This window comes from Copidosoma floridanum, unplaced genomic scaffold (assembly GCF_036245765.1).
Source record: "Copidosoma floridanum isolate Cflo_tuat_1 unplaced genomic scaffold, Cflo_Japanese_pri ptg000019l, whole genome shotgun sequence".
Classification (NCBI taxonomy): domain Eukaryota; kingdom Metazoa; phylum Arthropoda; class Insecta; order Hymenoptera; family Encyrtidae; genus Copidosoma; species Copidosoma floridanum.
The window spans coordinates 17,216,182-17,238,078 of NW_028321896.1; the positions used below are offsets into that span (position 1 = coordinate 17,216,182).

At 37.5% G+C, this 21,897-nt stretch overlaps 1 protein-coding gene across 1 annotated transcript; it reads right to left on the reverse strand.

Annotated features, from left to right (window-relative positions):
• Positions 1-452: 452 nt before the first annotated feature.
• Positions 453-2,802, reverse strand: LOC149374573 (uncharacterized). The gene is made up of 5 exons (XM_089593234.1): positions 2,598-2,802; positions 1,683-1,953; positions 1,305-1,596; positions 1,041-1,221; positions 453-954 (listed from the first exon to the last, which is right to left on the reverse strand). Exons 1-5 carry the CDS (start codon positions 2,659-2,661, stop codon positions 737-739), a joined length of 1,026 nt encoding a protein of 341 aa, XP_089449360.1. The 5' UTR covers positions 2,662-2,802; the 3' UTR covers positions 453-736.
• Positions 2,803-21,897: the final 19,095 nt, after the last annotated feature.

Below are 21,897 nucleotides of genomic sequence, written 5' to 3' on the forward strand. Positions count from 1 at the left end.
GCAGCTAAAGTTCATCGCACTGCATCAGCGGTGGCAGAAGGAGGAAGAAAGCTTATCTCGGAACGTGTATAGGTACTGCCACACCTGTTTGTGAGTTATATTATCAGAAACCGGTAGCTGGACTTAACTTGTACTGTCGTTGCTATGTGCTTCGGGTAATTGAGGTTTAGAAAGGACTGGTATGCGCGCGTGCCACGTGTATTGTTTTTAGGCTGCATTTGTTATCAAGTTAGACAGGCAAGCTTGCTCGTGTATATCCTTGGCCGAAGGTCATCTAGTTTGTTAGGAATGTTATTAGAAGAAAAAAAAAAAAAAAAAAAAAAAAAAAACTGATAAGATATGTTATCGGTAGCGTGCCGTTGCTGGATTTTTCAGGATTTCGTTTTTTAGTTGAGTAAGGGTTATTTAGTAAGTGAAAGCCATTTTTACGTGCGTAATTGTTTATGCTTTTCAATTGCAAAATCACATACGTTATCGATACTCTTACAGATGTGAAATGTTTTTTGTAGAACTTGAAATGGTCACCTTCTAACAAACACCGTCTGTGTTACAGAATTAAGTTGTAGAACGGAGCCAACTGGTAGCGATCACTAGTACAATTCTTGGAAAATCCGTTTGTTTTTTGGAGGATCAGATAACAATAAACTCTTTATCTTTACATCTTTCAAAAAATCTTACAGCTCAAATCAATAATAATTGTTCCTCCAGAAAAATGGCTTTGATAACTTCATATAATTTACACTCGAACAATATTTAACATGTGGCGGATTACTACCAAAGTTAGCAAAACATGGCAATGTGTTGAGCCAGTGGCAGAATTAGTACCTTGGTTGGTTTTTTCAATAAGTACAGCGTCATGTGACAAGATATCCTGATTGCCATTCCCCAAGTTTAAACTGGCGACGTGGTATGGAACATCTTTTATTTGAACACTTTCGTGGTCAGCCTCTACAACTAATTCAGCATAAAAGTTTAACACTTTTTAACAATTTTACATTGCAAAAGATAGCAATGAGTTAAGGTAATGGCAGAGTTGGTACCTCGGTTAGTACTATCATTTTTTTTCAAATAAACTGGAACTTCTGTATAGCTTGTTATATTTTCGATCCAGTCAATGTGCAACGAAATCTTGGTAAAATGTCGATTGTCTTGAGAAGAAAGTCCAAGCAGTACGGATTTGTTGCCATCCCTTTGAACCAAAATGAAACCATTATCTTCCTCCTGATGTAAAACAAAAAAAAACTTGTAAATATAATTTTGCCACTTGAAATTTTTTCAAATAAGTGTGTACGTTTCATATTTACCTCAAACACATCATAATTATTATTCCCAACTGTGATACACAATACCGATTCGTCCGGTAAGACCAATTCATGATAGGTCATTGAATTTTCCTTACATGACTCGTCGACGGAAACATCGAAAAATTCCAGTCTCTTATCATCGATACTTTCAAATGGTACATAGCCCATTATTCTAATTTTTTCATTATTTTCAACTCTTTCTTTTGATGCAGGCAATGTCGCAGTTCTATTAACATCCAGTTTTTGATCCAACTGTATCACAGCTATGTCATATTTCCCATTGGATGAATCACTGAAAATTCGTAGTTAATTCTATACCACTTAATTATCATTATGTATAAAAAAAAAAAAAAAAAAAATACTGGAAACGAGTCTTACACTGGATTATAGTCTTGGTGAATGAAAAATTTTCTGATCATGGAAACATTTTTGCCGGAGTGAAAACCAAAGTTGGCATCAATTTTAGCTATATACCGATGAGGTTTATCACGTCCTCGGTACACAAATCTAGCACTCGTTATAGCGTAGTTTTCTTTGATAAGTGCAGCGCTATGTGATGAGACTTCCTGATTGCCATTCCCCAAGTTTAAAATGGCGACGTGGTATGGAACATCTTTTATTTGAACACTTCCGTGGTCACCGTTTGTAACTAATTAAACGTTTAAAAAATTTTACTTTCTGTTTAATATTATAAAATAAGGTCATAAATCATTAGTTGTCACCAAAGCATACAGTACGATTTCATGCGTCAACATATTTTTAAGTTTTACCAATTTATTTACTTTCTAATAACGATACCGAGTATTCGATTATCTGCATTATACTCTATTATTTTTTAACCTTTTTTTTTCTTTAGTCAAGAAAAAACAGTTTTTTGACAGTAAAGGCAGAATTTATGAACTATTTTCATTCAATATTCATCAACTGTACTAACACGGAACTTTACCGTCTTTACACTTTACACAACTTTACACGGAACTGTCAGACTGTAATATCAAATTGTAGAATTATAAAGTTAACAAATTACTTTTGAAACACTTTAAAAGTTAACACCACAGTATGTGCAACTCATATGGAATTGTACTTTTGCTTTGGCAAAAACTAAGAAACAAGATGATTATTATTGTAAAAAATGTATGATTAGTAGTTCTTAGTGCATAACACGTTTGATGTACACAAAATTAACGTAAATCATATTTTGATCCTGAATGTTGTGCAATACAAGAGGAACTAACTAAATTATTTATGAGTTGGATGAGTTAATTATAAAATGGACAAACGAAAAGCACTTACCTTGAATCACAAAAATTGCCAGCAGACTTTTTACAAACATCATACTGCAAATTAACGTGGCCATAGGATTGTAAACTTAATTGGACAAGACAAAGTTCACCAAGTTTAGTAAACTTTAAGTGAAGCGCAACAAGCACAGCTGAATTAACTTGGATACTAGTTATGTATGAAGGATAACTTAACGCCTGCACGTAAACAGTTCGCGTCGGCTACAAGAGCAAGTGTGAAATGCGTGTAGCGTTGTCACCTCCATTGAACTGTATCATAATGACCCTCATTTGCGGGCGATAAGTCTAAATCCAAGAAACATTGTAGCAGTTATATAGTTACTTCTACTTGCGGAAACGTAAATTAGTAATACTAGTAATACTACAAGCTTTTATAACAGTTTTCCAACACATTGTTACATCCAAACGATTGAATCATAAAACCATAGCCTCACTTTCCAATGTTTACACAAAAATTGGCATTAAGGCGATTTCTTGAATTGTAATACGAAAAGACAGCTCATGTGTGTTGTTTGGAAAAACAACGAACTCGGACTGAATGTGAAAAAATCAGGGATTCATTCATCAGTTTGGAACAACGTCATTTATTTATCTGGAAAACCAACGAAAAATCAATTCCAAATAAAACAAAAAAAAGTAGTAGTATACATTTCCTCTACGCCATTTCTATCGCGATCCGAGAAGTCACAATCGCCGACCGAAACCCCCACACGAGTCGTATAATCGACGTCGACGGCACCAGCCCGCAGTTATATTCCAGTTTTTCACCTCTACTTATCTCGTTTCACATCCGCGCGCCCATCACGCGAGCTCCCGGCGAGGCGTAACATGCGCGCGATGGAAATCAAAGTGATTTTATTGCCGATAAAACCATCCGCCGGCCAAACTCGATAAGAGAGAAAAACCCAGGGAGTTATTCCTTCTCGAGGCCGGCAATTTAGCCCTCGCCCGATGATGATTCACGAGAGTCGTGCCTCCCACCATGACCATTTTTATCATCGATGCTTTTTTGCTTCGTCTGCTAATCTTATTTTTTTTTTTTTTTTTTTTTTTTTTTTTTTTCTTTTCGTGCCGATCTCATACGCGCGGGCTCTCTCTCTACAAGAGCATTTACGAGCAGCGCCCAGGCCTATCATTACGCGGCAAATTGCAGTCGACAATTTAGAATCATTGATACTTTTCCCTCGACCAAGGGGTAATTGAAACAACCCAGAGGGAAATAGTCGATGGGTATACAAACGCCTCGTATATACGCAGCTGCCTTTCGTTGGCCAACTCTCGAGGTGTATACTGTTTTCAGCGAAAAATTTTCGCACGCCTGATACCTACTACCCCCACGGCATGTAAACCGAAACGGTTCATTTTTTTTTTTCCACTCCACCCTCGTTATATTACAGATTGAGAGTGCGACATTGGATGCGAGAACGCTGCGCAGGGAGGAAATCTCATTAGACCCAATGTATGATAAGGTCGGTCGAGTCATCCCAGGGGGTTTTTCTGATCTAAAATGCAATCGTTCCTCCGATCCGCCAGACGTAGGTACGGAGGGGCGAGGGAAAAAAACCATATATAGTTATCGTCATGTATAAAACCATACACCCATGAAGAAAAGCCTTCTTGGACTGCTGTCGATTTACCGAAGAAGCGAAAGAGAGCAAGGGGAGAGAGAGAGAGTGCCTCGGAAAAAGTCTTGAACTTGCTATACTTACGCTGATGCGGTGCCGCCGCCAACCAACAGTCATTCACTCTCTTGTACCGCCTTTTTTCTTCCACGTGTATATACATATAGACATTAAATTGCTACTGCGGCCGATCTTGGCTTTTTTACCTATACCCGTAGGGAAGGAGACGGGAGGGTAAAAGAGGAATGCGCGCGTGCTGTTTCATTTCTAATTTTTCCAGCTGCGAGCAATGAGCGATGTATACGTCGGGGTTTCTCGGAAAGGCCCCTTTGTTTTTTTTTTTGTTTTCGCGGGACGAACAACTGTGGGGATGCTGCGGTAGTTGGACAGGTTGGACGTACACGTGCACTTGTGTACAATAATTTGTGCCAGCTCCCCCGAGAGCCTATATAAATTTAAGTTAACTTTCAGCTGATAAATCAACTGGTTTGAAGTTGACGTTCAGGGAACAAAAAAATCACTTTGTAATCACGCCTCGGATGAAAAAAAAAAAAAAAAAAAAAAAAAAAAGGGAGTGGAAAATATTACATTCAAACACACCGTGAATAAAAATCCATATGCACAAGATCCTCCCTTTGCGCGCGACATCGTCGTCTAAGCATCATTAATTTCATCCAGGCGCCGTCTGGTATAATATAGATACTCCTATAGATCCTACCTGTACTATGTATACACACATATTCTCACACAACCAGAGCGACATATCGTGCTCGCGTTGGAATCAATGCGACAAACGGAAAAAAAGGTGCCCTCGAGTCCAATGAATAATCGCCTGCACCTGCTCCTAAAGTTCGGCTCTTAGCGCCGCCAGCAAGGCTCATTGTCCGCGTGATAAATATACGTCGCCCACGCTTTCGTGCTGTTTCTCACAAATAGTAGGTATACACGCTCGCACTGGAATTTTTCTTACCCAACGTGTCACCTCGTGTACCTATGCGAGTCGGCCGAATAGAGAAACCGACAATAAATTACACTCCGAGCTTTTCTTTTAGCGCTAGAACTATATACTGCCCCGGGGCCCAACGAAGAGATGGTAAGCGAACGCCTCTTGACTCCTGAAAACACGCATAGGTATATACGTAGGTGATTTTCTACTTATATATGTATGTAATATTGTTCCAATGCCCGTAGCTCTGTAATTGGAGATATACGATCACACATATAATACATGATACTACACGCGCGTGTAGTGTGTGTACAATGAGGCTGATGTGCCAATTTAAAACCATAAGCCATGTACGCAAGAGTGGAAAAAAGCAAGCATTTTTCTAAAAATCTACAAAATACTCAATGCATATATATATAATAGAATGTGTTCCCCCTTAACGTTAATGAAATTTGGATGGCTCAAAAGTATCGCACCCTGAGCATACTAATATATCTCCGTGAACTGAGCACAATATCCCGATTGACCACCGTCTCCTCGAACGCGAATCTACATCTATTTTATCTCAGTTTCTCCACGAAACTCCTCACCACAAAAGCTGGTGGTACCTCATCACATACGTATATATATGTACATGAGTACGTGTGATTCAAGGCACGCAACCCCTTAAAAGGCAATTGCGTGATTGGCGCGTGTGCGCGAGGAAAAAAAACCCGGGAGAGGGCGACACGCTCTATAGATATCATCGAAGCTATAAGGAGCGAGGGATGCTGCAGTGCGACCTTTTTGAGCTATATAGACTGAATTTCATATGAAAAAAAAAAAAAAAAAAAAAAAAAAAACAGGAGCAGGTCTAGTGTATCATCGCGTCATCGCAGCCTACATTCCATATACCAGCCGCGAGGCTCTCTCTCTGCGTATACTTACGTGTAGAGGTATATGTATAGGTATAGATGTTAGAACGAGCTCGAGTAAGGAACGCCCCAAAGTATGTAATATATACACCTGTACTTCTTATATTATATTGTACTGTGACTGTGGCATATCCGAAGAGATAGAGACACACACATATGGTGTACGTATAACCTGTATCTAATAATCATGTATTACGTATGTATATACACATGGAAAAGGGCTAAACCCTCGCGGCGTATACTTACATGGATCCGCCTGTATGTACGAGTGTATACACGTTCGTATAATAATCATATTTTATATGTATATGTGGAGGGACGAATCAGAAGATGGGAGAACTCAGTAGAGCCGTGTCATGTATCTCCCTCTTATCACAGACACGCCGCTCGGTGATAATTTAATTTGTTTGCAACTGCGTTGGTATGGAACCTTAACTTATCATAGTGTATCTAGATGGAAGTATGCGTTTATGTGGGAGATATTGCGCGCTGTCTAATTATCCGCTTATCGTTTCTTAGACCAACGCAAGAGAGCCCCTATTGTGATGTGTCACTGCTCGAAATATTACGATCATGGCACAAAGTATATACGCTGTGTGCCGTACATTCCATAGGATAATACGCTGATTCGCAGTAAATGGACACTTTGGTTTAAAAAGTTGAATTCAGATTACTGTGAACCAGTGAATTTCGTATAGTTAAAGTATAAATTTCTGCTAATAGGCTAATTGAAATCAGCACGTGTTCATGCACAAAAGTTATCACGAGAGTCTAAATTGACGCTCGAAATGGATGTGCTTCGAATCAATTGGAGGAAGGCTGATTTTTACTTGATATACATCCGTAAGATGTTGGCTATTGACTCGATTGTTGGTTCGCTTCGAGACTCCCGAAATGGGAGAAAAGAGAAATGTAAATTAAGGATACACCACAGCGATAGTTTCGCTTTCAATTTAAACGTGGCCATTAGTTACGCATCCATCGGTGCTGTTTTATCTGAATTCCTACGGTTTAGTACGATGTGGCATTAGAATAAAATTAGTCTTCCCGAGCATCCGTACACGATAAGCGTGTATTCAATGATCCACAAATCACTCGACTTCCGTGATAACGTACAAAAGATCGGTTGGACGAAAATTATTTAATTGAGAAGCAGTACCGGCTGAGCAAAACCGACATAGGCGCAGCCAAAGCCTGTAATTGGCCACGGCTGCTCTCCTGCTAATTCAATAAGCATTGAGTACCATTGGCCGTGCACTTAATGCCATCGCTGATTAATCGTCAATCACGTAAGAGAGAGCCTTTTGCGGGCCAATCGTATATACTGCTTATCCGAACGATCTTCCCATTACGAAGACGCGGAGGAAAAGTTTCACCCCATAGAAATTGATCTTGTGAAAAATCAGGCGGATGAAAAAAAAAAAAAAAAAAAGAGTTTAACCGAGTGATTGTTGCATTATCCCTGCGATTCGCTGAGTAATGACAATAACGAGGAAAGGATGGGTGATATCCTCTTGGTCCCTCTAATGGCCCTGTATACCAAACGTATAGAGGTATACGTATACCATAAGGCAGTTCAAGATCCGAGGGAAACAATTTCGAAGTATCGAAACGAAGATGAAGAAAGAAGGAAAAAAGTTATGGACAAGCCAAGGGATATCGTTCGGCAGGATCGCAAGGCATAAAGGGGGAAATGTTATACCTACTGCAGTAGGTAGCCCGTGTCCCGCGCACATGTACCGTAAGCAAAGAGCCGATCCTCTTCTTCAAAGTCCGGTAGGTTGTGCCTACCTATGCACTTGGGTGTATATATACAACGCGAGAGACTGTGACTCTGGCTGCTTCTGCTTCTTCTTGGCAGCGAGGGCTAGAAAATAGCAAAGTCGGCTGGAGTACTGTTACTTGGCCTGTAGGCTGGGGCTTCTTCCCTCTCTCTCTCTCTCTCTCTTTCTTCTTGGCTTCATTGCATGTACAATGCCAACTTGCTGCGATGTAATGTACACCGAACACACCTTTGTTGTCGGGTTTATCGACTTTTCCAATTGCGAGAGGATAGAGGAAAAAAAAAAAAGAAGAAAACACTTGACCCGCTTCAAATAACGGTTTGTCGCGCACTTTTAATCGATGTACCTAACTGCATAGAGGAAAATTCTTAGCTTATGTAAAAAGAAAAAGAAATAAATGAGTAGTTGACATTTTTTTCTCTAAATCCATGAAACGTCGTATCGTACTCTTTACGTGAAGCAACGAGATGAGTACACATCCGAAGTATGATAATTTTGTCCCGACTATACCCGATACTAGCGATCCTTCGTGCGGTGAAAAATAAAATTTTAAGACCGTGCACGAGAGAAACCGAGAACCAGCGTGTGTGCGGCTGCTGCACTCACAACTGGATTCCGTTCTGACTCGATATCGAGATCTAAGGATAAACGGGGTATAGGTGTCCAACAGACGCGGGCGCGTAAATAATACATCGGGACATTATTTATATACACGTCGTGCGTGATATCCTTTTCATTTGGCAAGTATAATGTCCATGCGTGTAAAGAAAAGGCAATTCATTAGGTTGTGCCTTTTTAAATTAATATACATACGCGAGTGATCTTGTTACTTCAGAGCTGTACAGATAAAAACGGGTTTGAAAAAAAAAGAAACTACCATAAAACTTTTGTTTCGATCAGATGCGAAGCGTTATTTTAGACAGTAGACAAAAGACTATAAAAAAAGGAAGTTTTGGCAGTATTATGACGTTGTTTTAGTCGTCGTTGATGGTGTCAAATAATAATAGTAATATATATATTCTATTTATATATGTATATGGTTATAACGTAGTATGGTCGTATATACTAAAGTTCAACTTTTGCTGCGTAAATTATAAACAGAACTTGCACGAAAAAAACTTTTTTGGTTCTAATGTTCAACTTCTTACTCGTAGTGGTAATTTATCTAATGGATAGCCTGTAAAATGTTAAAAAGCTTAACGACATGAGGTTGCACGAATAAAAGAATACATTTTTTGAGAAGAGGCCATTTATTAAATCTCACAAACAATTATTGTTTTATAAAAAAAGTTTCATAAGATCTACGATTTTTGTTTTTATTGTTTAGAGAATTGAGACGGTACTATCGAGGAATACATACTTAACAAGAAAGTTTTATTTTAATAAGATTTACAATTTTTGTTTTTAACACTTTATCATAAAATTTTAATTTCCTTCTTTCGTAAGAAAAAAACCGATTTTTTCGCAGTTTTTTATCTATAAAATATAAGCCTCATCAGATTACAATATTATTTCAATTAGTCGAAAAACTCGATTACGTACACACATACATTTATACGCATACCATGCGACCAATTTGGATCACCTTCATATTCGATTCAAAATTTTTTTTTACATCGAAAATAGACGACTTTCAAGTAGTTTACATTTTTTGCTCTGACAAAAACATAAAGCTATACCATATGGTCGTGCATAAAAATAAAAATAGCAAAATAGGGTCTTACCACCAATTTTTTGTAATCACTGACTGACAATTTACTTTACATAATTATAGTTGCTACTTTGAAGCCTCCATCCTCCCTCTATCGAAGAGTAGCACTCCAAAATTAGGGCTTGCATTGTGTTCAACTAAAAGACTCAAACTTCAGATATTCGACTAAAAGCATGCCCTGATATGTGTTCAAAGTTTGATCGCGTTGACAAGCAGCAGTTTTGTTTTGCGAAAGAAACTTCTTAAAATCGGTTTGTCAGACAAGCGACTAAGATGTATTTTGTAATTAAGAAAAAAATCCCTTGGTAAAAAATAAAGTTAGCCTCGTTATTTAAACAACAATCATGACATAGGGATAGATTCAAACTTTCCCATTAATTGCCGTAGTAGAATTTTTCCGGAATAAAAAGGAAAATACCAATGAAATTCCATACAAACTCCACGCTAGTTTTTTTTATTTTTATCACTTATCTCACAACATTTCTTACAAGAAGGACGTTTTATGATGAAAAGTAGTGGAAAATGAGGGCAACACTGAATTGACATTCAGCAAATTATCGGTGTGAGTGTTTTCATGCGACATCACTATATCTTCTCGGGTAAAACTAGTCGAACACGGTAGTTGAGAACCGGAAGGCGTTTGATTCCACTCCTGTACCTTTAAACTATGTTTTCGAGGGCAGTTTATGGAACAATTATTGCAGTGACCACGTAAATCACTGGTACCACTCCGATCATTCATTGTGGAATTCTTCTTATCTCGGAAATCTTTCCCACACTGTAAGCAACGGTGGGATACATCACCTGCGTGAGTACACTTGTGAGCTGCCAGCCTTCCCTTGCCACTGAAACTTCTACCGCACAATTGACAAAGGTGCAGCTTCACGCCTGTATGAGTCCGTTCGTGCTTAATACGAGCAGACTTTTCGGCAAAACTTTTCGGACATACTTGGCAGGTGTGGGGTTTATAACCAGTGTGAGTCCTCTCGTGCGTAGTAAGATTGGATTTCTGAGAAAAACTTTGTAAACATATTTGGCAACTGAAAGGCTTTTCACCCGTATGTGTCCTTTCGTGCGTCTGAAGATTACGTTGTAGAGAAAACCTCTTCCAACACACTTGGCAAACGTAGGGCTTCTCACCCGTATGTATCCACTCATGTACTTTAAGACTAAATTTTCGAACAAAACTTTTCAAGCACACTTGGCACTTGTAGGGCTTGTCACCCGTGTGAGTCTTCTTGTGCACTATGAGATTGGATTTTCGAGTAAAACTTTGTGAACACACTTGGCACTTGTAGGGCTTGTCACCCGTGTGAGTCTTCTTGTGCACTATGAGATTGAATTTTCGAGTAAAACTTTGTGAACACACTTGGCACTTGTAGGGCTTGTCACCCGTGTGAGTCCTCTCGTGTGTTATAAGAGTGGATTTGTGAGCAAAACTTTGCGAACACACTTGGCACACGTAGGGCTTTTCGTCCTTATGAATACTCTCGTGCCTAGTAAGATGGGATTTTCGTGCAAAACTTTGCGAACACACTTGGCATACGTAGGGCTTTTCACCCGTATGTGTCCGCTCGTGTACTTTGAGCCTACTTTTTTGAGCAAAACTCATCGAGCAAACTTGACAGACATGGGGCTTTTCGATTGTGTGAGTCCGCTCATGTACCTGAAGAGTATATTTTCGAGAAAATTTTTTTGAGCAAACTTGACAGATGTAGGGCTTTTCACCCGTATGAGTTCTTTCGTGTATTCTAAGATTAGATATTTTAGTAAAACCTCGTAAACATACTTGGCAAACGTGGGGCTTTTTAATTGTGTGAGTCCGCTCATGTACTTGAAGAGTATATTTTCGAGAAAATTTTTTCGAGCAAACTTGACAGATGTAGGGCTTTTCACCCGTATGAGTTCTTTCGTGTATTCTAAGATTAGATATTTTAGTAAAACCTCGTAAACATACTTGGCAAACGTGGGGCTTCTCACCCGTGTGTGTCCGTCTATGCACTACAAGATTGGATATTTGAGAAAAACCTTGTAAACATACTTGGCAAACGTACGGCTTTTCGCCTGTATGTGTCCGCTCGTGTACTTTGAGCCTACTTTTTTGAGCAAAACTCATCGAGCAAACTTGGCAGACATGGGGCTTCTCACCCGTGTGTGTCCGTCTATGCACTACAAGATTGGATATTTGAGAAAAACCTTGTAAACATACTTGGCAAACGTACGGCTTTTCGCCTGTATGTGTCCGCTCGTGTACTTTGAGCCTACTTTTTTGAGCAAAACTCATCGAGCAAACTTGACAGACATGGGGCTTTTCGATTGTGTGAGTCCGCTCATGTACCTGAAGAGTATATTTTCGAGAAAATTTTTTCGAGCAAACTTGGCAGACATGGGGCTTTTCAATTACACGAGTCCGCTCGTGCAATATTAGACAATTTTTTTGAGTTAAACTATTTGAAGTGGAACTGCAAACGTGGGGTCCATTATTCCCATGACTCCGTTCATGTCTCTCAAGAGCAACGTTTGTTTTACAAATTATGCCACATACGTAGCAAATGTGCAGATAACTACTATTTTCGGCCATATTGACAATTTGCCACTTAGACAAGCTATGGTCCAAGTAAAAAATTATGGCTATGTCGTTTTTTCCGTTGATGGTTTTTGATGTGGTAATATTTCCACACAAATTCGATGACGCTGGCGGTACGTTCGATAACGTGTATTTCCGTTTAACAAAGACTGTAAAAAAGTTCTTACTTAATTTTGTATACAATATTGTTTGGACTATTATATTTAAGACATTGCTAAGTTTTGATTTGTCAATTACAAATTAATAACATATACTATTGAAATATTTCAGTTGAACTATGACTCTATGCGGTATGAAACGGAGTTGTTTCAAAATTAACAAGTTCAAATTAAACATGCGGCTCAATTTATTTACGACGGTCATTATAATAAAAAAAATTATTTTGATCAGATGTTTCCGTGACGAAAACTACAATTTTTATTATTAAAAAAAAAAACTCACCTTTTTTTTCAAGTCTAACACATACTTATCATCTCAATACATTCATACAGCCGACCTTAATCATCTTCGTCGATCTGCTTGGCAGCCTCAAGAAGCCCTGGTATGTCCAAGATTCCACACTGAACCTTACAGGCACTCATTTCTCATCCAATCCACTCTCCTTCTAAATTCGCTGGGCATTACAGTTTTCGACATAAGGTTAAAAAATAAATTTCAAACATTTCTTTTTAATAAATTGCTTGATTCTGATTCTCAAGATTGGAACCGTGAACAAGGCATTATCCCACGACTCTAAAAACATTTTAAAATTATTTTTAATAAAAACAAATTCATACAATCTTACAATAGTGTTAAAATAAGTCTAATCAATTACGTTAAATTTATTTATTGCCAAATTACACGATTATTACTATTACCAATTTAGTAATTATTTTATCAATTCTAATTATATGTATATTGCGAACTATTACTTTTGTCAACTTCACTATATTCTTAATCCATTGTTATTAATTATGTTGATTAATTGTTATGTATCCTATTATTCTATTAATTATTTGTAAATTATTCGAGAACCATACGTGGTTATACCACAAGGTTTGAATAAAGAATTAATCTAATCTGATCTTATACGATTGAGTAGCTATTGTTTTGTCCAACTACTTTTTACGTTCAATTTACCCGTGAAATTGAATATGCTTCCGACTAGTACTGGAATAATATTCGACCACCGTGACTCTAAGATATTCTCGGGGACAAACGAGAAATAGCAATGCACACAGTTTAATAGCTGTGACAGTTATCTAGGATTTCGTATTTTTTTCTTTCCGAAACTGTTAATGCTACCTTACTAGAAAATTAATTACTTTTTTTGATAACTAAGTCTGCAAATCGGTCAGTAGTTGATTAGTAAAAATTCAATTTTTTATTTCCTCATCGTTAAGTTTTTTTATTATTAAATTTCACGTTTTCAAGTTATTTGATTATAATCTCTTGGGCAATGCAAAGATAAAAAATTCAAGCATAGATTTCTACTTGTCTACACCGATTGTAAGTATAAATCGTTTCGATATTGCATATTTCTTAATCACATAAAAATTGTAGACTTTCTCAGACTTTTTTCAATATGAAACATGCCGGTTATTTTACAAAAGAGCTAAAACATCGCAATCAACATCTATCCAAACAATGTATCTGTACATTCAAGTAACAGCTCGGCCAAACGTTTCATTCTCGAGCCAATGGACTACACCTTAAAGTTCGACCGTACAATAAACCTGCAATAGTACATTACGCACCTAGTGAGCAAGGTCAAGAATGTCAGATTTCACGGGAATTAACGTGAAATCTATAGGGCATTTTTAAACCTCTGAACGTGGTGCGTATACTATTTCTCTGCATACCCTCGTCGAAAGAACTGATTATCTGTTTTGCCACAGGGCAGATATGAAGCACTTTTGGCGGGGTATGCAGAAAAGATAAACACACATACAAGTATACCTATTATGGCAGTAACACCGCGTGCAATAAAAAGTACCAGCTTAACCCGTTGGAAACTCATTGCCAGATCCATACACGCATATAAACTGCAAAAGCCGGAAACGCCACTGTACGCGCAATCGAACGGTACAGGTATATTACCTGATGTAATAACGAGGAACAACAGTGCATGGGTACATTGCAGAAGTGGTATGCATAGTTAACGGAGTCGACATGGGCTTTAAAAGCGCTTAGCGTTGCATTGGCAAAAAATCGGTAGAGCACAGATAACATGAGTTGCCGAGAGGAGGAGCGTCCAAAGTCAATATTATACGTATATGTACAGAAGATACTATAAGAGCAAGTAGGTATACAAGCGAGCATTAGACATTTTACGTATTTGGTAAGTACAACCCATCGGGACGAAAAGAGATGCTCGTTTGTGCATATAACATCCGAAGAGAGCGCATTTCTGTCTATGTATAACGTAATGGACTTGTACACTTTTACGTACGCGATTTATCGAGCGGACTCGTGATTAGAATATTGCGTTGTTGAGGTATACCTACGGTTGGTTGTACCGCTCACTACATTAATTACGCGTGAGATTATTTTTTCTTCTTCCTTCTAGACATCGTTTCACGCTTGAATGTAGGTATATAGTATACATATAGGCGCTATTTTGAATTTCAAAAGCTAAAGGCTGGCACTGATGTGTGTGGCACCCATATGCGCGCTCTACGGAAAATTTTGTAATTCGAGCTAGATAAAGTAACGCATATAGGTGCAGCGAGTTTGCAAAATCGGTGTTTTTTTTTTTTTTTTTTTTTTTTTTTTCTTTCTCCTAACGTCCATTAATTATCGGGTCGATACAATTGGAGATTTTATAACGATGTAACGTATAAAAGCAGGCTTTGAAATTTTCATCCGTATGGTAGAAGACGGGATTTATTTTTTTTCATTTTTCACAACAAATTTCTGAAATCAGTCTTTGTAAGGAAAAAAAAAAACTCGAAGGATAAAACGCATGTTTTTCCGTCTCTCTTTCGAAACTTTATTCTTTACTTGCTCTCGGCAGCGTCCTCGTGTACAATACAACTACGCAGGTTGAAAGGGAACGAGCCATGCATCATGCGAAAAAAGGAGAACTGCGTAAATACACACTTGGCATTTGGATTCTCGCTCGCGCCTCGCGGTGCAACAAGTAGAAGCGAATTCTCTCGCGTCCACACGACTTTGACGACAACGTCGGCTTTTGCCTTTAGGCGAATAGACGTTCTGCTATACATACAGAGAGAGAGAGAGAGACTTGTACCACATATGAGCGGCAGATGAAACACTTTCTCCCCGCGGCGCTTCTCACCTGTGCTGGGTATACTTGTATATGGTAGTCGTCAACGCCGTCGCTACTGGCTAATTAATTTTCTTTCGTTTTTATTACCGACGACGCCACGAGAACCCAGTACTTTGCATATGGGACCGATGAAAAGTGAAAAGATAAACGACACGCGCACACGTGCGAAAGACACAGTATTTTCCCCCCCGAGAGGCAAAACCAGTTTTCCCATGTTAAAAGATAATCGGTAAAACGATGATCTAAAGTCTCTATTGAATTTTTGCAGCAGATCTCTCGGGACTTTCGCACGCGCGTCTACCGATTTTACCTGAGGAGAAAAAAAAGCATCGTCAAAACTGTGGGCATAAGTGCATATACCTGCCGTACGAAACGAGCCCACGCCCACTTTCTAATCTGTCTGCGAGTTGCAGGTGCTTATCAAGCTGCCACTGATGTGATTCGACACCCATTACCAAACATTTACCCACCAATCGGGGAGTTTTTTCCGATCGGCGACCGATTAGTCTCGAGAAGGAGAGCCTTTCGCAAAAGCGCGTCCTCGTCATCTGTCGTTTGACACACATTTGTTCTTCTTGAAGTTTTGTTACGACACCACTAGGTTATATAAAGAAGAAGCACAAAATGGTAATGAAAAACAGAGAGTTGTCACCCTACTTTCCGTAATGATCGGTAAATGGGTCATTGGAGATCGGTACGGCTTACACTTTTTAAACAGCCCCGAGCTTGCGTGAAATCGGTATTTTATCGATTGTATTAAAGACACCTCAACATATAATTATATTGACGAAGTTAACAAGCATAAGAGTACAGGTTGTACACACGTATAGGTAACTTCTCACGCAACTACACAGGTATATAAGGTTGCAAGTTAATCTCGCGCAGCATCGCCTGCTCGCGCGTAAGTGCATACAGATAATTCACGTACAGATCGGTAGGTATAACATATACATTAAGCCGTGCGAACTCTTTGGCTCTCGATAAGCGCGGGAATTTTATTCATCGGACGAGCGCGAAAGCACGTTGTACCTATTGTAAATGTGCGTGCGCGAATTTACTTTACTTTGCAAAGTGTTCTGCCTATACGTATCATAGATGTAAAAGGGAAAATTGTGTACGGTCTTATATGTATAGGCTGTGGTTTTATTTCAACGGGATGTAATGCACTCGCGTACACTCGCGACGCTGCTCGATTCATTATCGTATATGACCGGCTGACTTTTTTTTCCATCGCCGAGTTTCATCGTTTTCTCTTTCAGACACGACTGTTCTAAAGGAGTGCCTTGTATTTTTACCGAAGGAAGATGCATAATATACATTATTCGTGTGTGTGTGTGTGTGTTTCTTTTTTTTTTGTTAAGCGAATTCTTTCGTCTCATACATTTTATATCTCGTAAGTTACACAAAAATAATAGCTATGTGTATACTATTACGTACAATCGAGAAAAGATTTGATCTTTAAATCGTTGATTTCCACACCTTTCATTGAAAAGTAAAATTCATTGTTTTTAAGCTGTAAAAAGAAAATAAAGCAAACAACAAAATGTAATATAAAGCATAAAGTAAGAGTTTAAGGAAAATTACCATAACTTTTTTTAAATTTCTGTGTATAAAAAACATGACCATATGATTATGTTTTGCTAGCAAAAAAATCAAAAACTTAACTCAAACAGTTTAAATATTCCCTCTGAGAATTTTAACTCTTGCTGATGGTCAGAGTTAGACTGATCGGTTCACGTGACATATTATGTCTATGTCTAAAAAAAAAAAAAAAAAAAAAAAAAATTGTATGACAATGCACGCACAATGGAGGTACTGAAATGTATCAAGCACACCTGAAGAAACTAATATTCATTTTTTATTTATACAATATTATGCTCAAGAGGTTAAATATATCATCAGCTTGTGCATAAAAATTTATCAATCAACAAATAAAATTTTTAGAAGTATAACTCATACTGTATGTATGTAACATGATGTACGAGTACAAAAGGAAAAGCCGTGCGAGAAAATTTATTGCGCAAAACGAGTGTTGAATCTTCGCTTCGAGAGTAATCTCAAGAAGAAAAATCATGCGCGCTCGCACGTGCGTCGATACCTGCAATTTAACACGTTATAATCTAAGGTATATACGGATGAAACAATACATCTTGTACATCACGGACGGATAAAAGTGCGCACACCTCTATCATCACCTCATACGTAATCGTTAAATTGGAGGGAGTAATTACGTCGAGCAACACTTTACGAAAATCGGTGCTCGATCTCTCCAACAGAGGATTTATTGTCATAAATTTTATCAAACACTCGTATATTGTCTTATACTATATAAGTAAGCTCACGTGGATGTAATACCCGATGCTCAGCAATTCACGTGATAACGATTTTTAATGACCATGAAAAAACAAAGAGAAAAAAATTGGAACTTGAATAGTCAAACACCTTACGAAATTACAAATCGAAAAGAAGGAAATGGCAACGTATATTAATTATACTGTATTTGATTGATATCGTAGAATGTGGTGTTACTACAAAGAACTAACAAAAAGGCTTGAAACTGACAAAGAAAATTTTTTAAATTATTCACTGTATACGTCTTGGATGTGCGATCGTGTTAAAATAGTACGCCGAAAACAAAGATATTCGACTTGTCGTAGATTGACCATTTTTTTACCAATCATTTTAAAATCATCCTTTTATTCTTTCCGTTTGTATCGATACAGTAAAGCGTCGGATCGGATGAAATGCATGTTTTACAATGGACAAATACAATCAATAAGATGGATGAATATTTTTGTCTGTAAAGTTTTTTACAGTTTTAATTATTCTACAGGTATACAATAATGTACGTTCATTGGGAATATTTTAAGACTTTTGTTATCAACGATACATTAACTGCCTGCTTCCCGATATACTAATGAGCATAGCAAACATTATAACTAATATATTATTAGAAGCGATCACTTCCTCGACGCCAAAAATATGTTAAGCGTTGACAATGACATTTCATATTGAAACTCCCTCACTGGAGGACTGTAAAAACTTTACTAGCGTATACATCTCAGTTTCTCATTCGTTAGCGAGAAAATAATCTAAAAGGTACTGTAGTAATATTCCGTAAACAATGTGATCACTTATATTGTGCACGTACATTTTTTTTTTTTTTTTTTAAATCAGATGTGTTAGAAAAGTATTTGGAAGAAAATTTCTGAATTACGTCGAAGTACGAGACAACGCCAACTACTTCAGAAAGAGTCGAAAACACATACGCTTCCATGAGCAAATTGAATGTAAAAAGTGTTTGAACAAAACAATTTAATCTCATGATTTGGACTTGAAAAATAAAAGGTGAGTTTTAATTGAATAATCAAAAGTATTTATTTAATCGCGACTATACCAGCTTCAGTGCCTAACATTTTTACCAGAGTAAAGCCTATTTGTATCGTTTATATCTAAAATGAGTAAAAAAATTTGAATTACATAATGAGTGTGGATACTATAAATCATTTACATAATTTTAATTCATTTCTAATAATTTTGAACCTGATCAAACTTTGTTTTCATGAACTTGAAAAATTATTTGTCAGCAGCTTATACTTTTCAGGTGACAATTCAGGGCAAATGGTTGGTTACAAAATTTTTAGTTTTAACAAAAAATTAAAAAATCTAATTTTTTTTTAAATCTGTTTACTTGTTTCCAAGGTTACCAACAATATTAAGTTACTGGTACCATCTAGTTACACAATTATTTTTTTAAATAGTTAAAAAATTTTTGTAATATAGATTTTTTTATCTTACAAATTGAAGATAGTTTTTTAACCCCAATAAAATACAAATAGTACTGTCTTGTTTTGAGACTTTAATAAATTTCAATATTTCAGTTATTTAACTTGTTATAAAAAATTTGTTACAGTCTTTGTTAAATGGAAATACACGTTATCGAACGTACCGCCAGCGTCGTCGAATTTGTGTGGAAATATTACCACATAAAAAACCATCAACGGAAAAAACGACATAGCCATCATTTTTTACTTGGACCATAGCTTGTCTAAGTGGCAAATTGTCAATATGGCCGAAAATAGTAGTTATCTGCACATTTGCTACGTATGTGGCATAATTTGTGAAACAAACGTTGCTCTTGAGAGACATGAACGGATTCATGGGAATAATGGACCCCACGTTTGCAGTTCCACTTCAAATAGTTTAACTCAAAAAAATTGTCTAATATTGCACGAGCGGACTCATACCATTGAAAAGCCCTACATCTGTCAAGTTTGCTCGAAAAAATTTTCTCGAAAATATACTCTTCAAGTACATGAGCGGACTCACACAATCGAAAAGCCCCATGTCTGCCAAGTTTGCTCGAAAAAATTTTCTCGAAAATATACTCTTCAGGTACATGAGCGGACTCACACAATCGAAAAGCCCCATGTCTGTCAAGTTTGCTCGATGAGTTTTGCTCAAAAAAGTAGGCTCAAAGTACACGAGTGGATACATACGGGTGAAAAGCCGTACGTTTGCCAAGTATGTTTACAAGGTTTTTCTCAAATATCCAATCTTGTAGTGCATAGACGGACACACACGGGTGAGAAGCCCCATGTCTGCCAAGTTTGCTCGAAAAAATTTTGTCGAAAAGATGATCTTATAAAACACGAACGAACTCATACGGGTTACAAGCCCTACATTTGCAGATATTGTGGACGAGATTTCTGTATGAAAAGCAATCTAACGATGCACGAGCGAACTCATACAGGTTATAAGCCCCACGTGTGCAAAATGTGCTCGAAAAGTTTTACTCAAAAGTCACATCTCGTAGAACATGAGCGAATTCATACTGGGGATAAGCCCTACATCTGCCAAGTGTGTTCAAAAGGTTTCGCTCGAGCATCTCATCTATCGAGTCATGAGAAGACTCACTTAATTGAAAAGCCCCACGTCTGCCACGTGTGTTCGAAAAGATTTGCTGAAAAATCAAATCTTACGATTCACTCGCGAACTCATACAGGTAACAAGCCTCACGTTTGCCAAGTGTGTTTACGAGGTTTTTCTCGAATATCTACTCTTAGGACGCACGAAAGAACTCATACGGGTGAAAAACCCTACGTATGCCAAGTGTGTTCGCAAAGTTTTGCTCAGAAATCCAATCTTACTACGCACGAGAAGACTCACACGGGAAACAAGTCCCACGTTTGCCGAGTGTGTTCGATGAGTTTTGTTCAAAAGTGTAGTCTTAAAGTACACGAGATGATTCACACCGGGGAGAAGCCATATCCTTGCAAACAGTGTTCGAGAAGTTTTACTCAAAAGGGTGATCTTAAAAAACACGGACGGACCCATACGAAGTCCACACCCCATCACTGCAATAATTGTTCCATAAACTGCCCTCGAAAACATAGTTTAAAGGTACAGGAGTGGAATCAAACGCCTTCAGGTTCTCAACTACCGTGTTCGACTAGTTTTACCCGAGAAGATATAGTGATGTCGCATGAAAACACTCACACCGATAATTTGCTGAATGTCAATTCAGTGTTGCCCTCATTTTCCAGTACTTTTCGTCATTAAGTTTTCATTTCGTTTAGTGTGTGTATTCTAAAATTCCTATTTTTATTTTAGCAAAATCCTACCAAAGCAAAAAATGTAAAAAAAAAAAAAAAAAAAGAAGTATCACTTATCTCATATAACCTCGTGAAAATATATTGGCATTTTACTTTGTTGTAAAGAAACTGTTAGTAACATTGTAAAAACGTTTTTAAAATATTGAAAATGTAAGTAGTGGCCAGATTAAGCTGAAAAACAAATTTTTTTATTATTTTTAAGTACAAACACTTTTTACGTTTGTTAATTATAAAAGAATTTTGTTTGTAGAACATACGAATTTTCTCATTTTTTGGATCCTCTATCGATTTTCTTGTCATGAAAAACGCACTGTCTGAAAAATTTGTGTATCTATGATTGAATAAACTTTTCATAATCACAAATTTCATGTATTCTTTAATTTTTGTGATCACACTTCTTTACCCTTACGAGGCTACGTAGCCAACTTCAGAGCAATTAGAATGTATAATTTTGTATTATCAACTGAAAAGGAATAATGACGGCACTACTTATCTAAATAACTGAAGCAGAAAACACAATAGATAATAAAGGCCCAAGGTAGAAGAATGTTAATTAGTCATAATTAAAGTAGTGTCAATACAGCAAGTAAATACCTCTTGATACAATGCAGCTGATACACCTTTCATCAAAGGCAAAAACAACGATGCTCAATTTTTTCACCGATTTCCCGTTGTGTATTTTATTCGGAGTGCGTGTACATACTTGTACCACACCTACACACAGTTGGCATGCATTGTTCACGCAGTACAGATGAAAAGAAAAGCGTACACCCATCAGCTCTTTCAGATAAATAGCAGAGATTATAAATAACACCACATAATCTGAAACAATCAATCTGCTT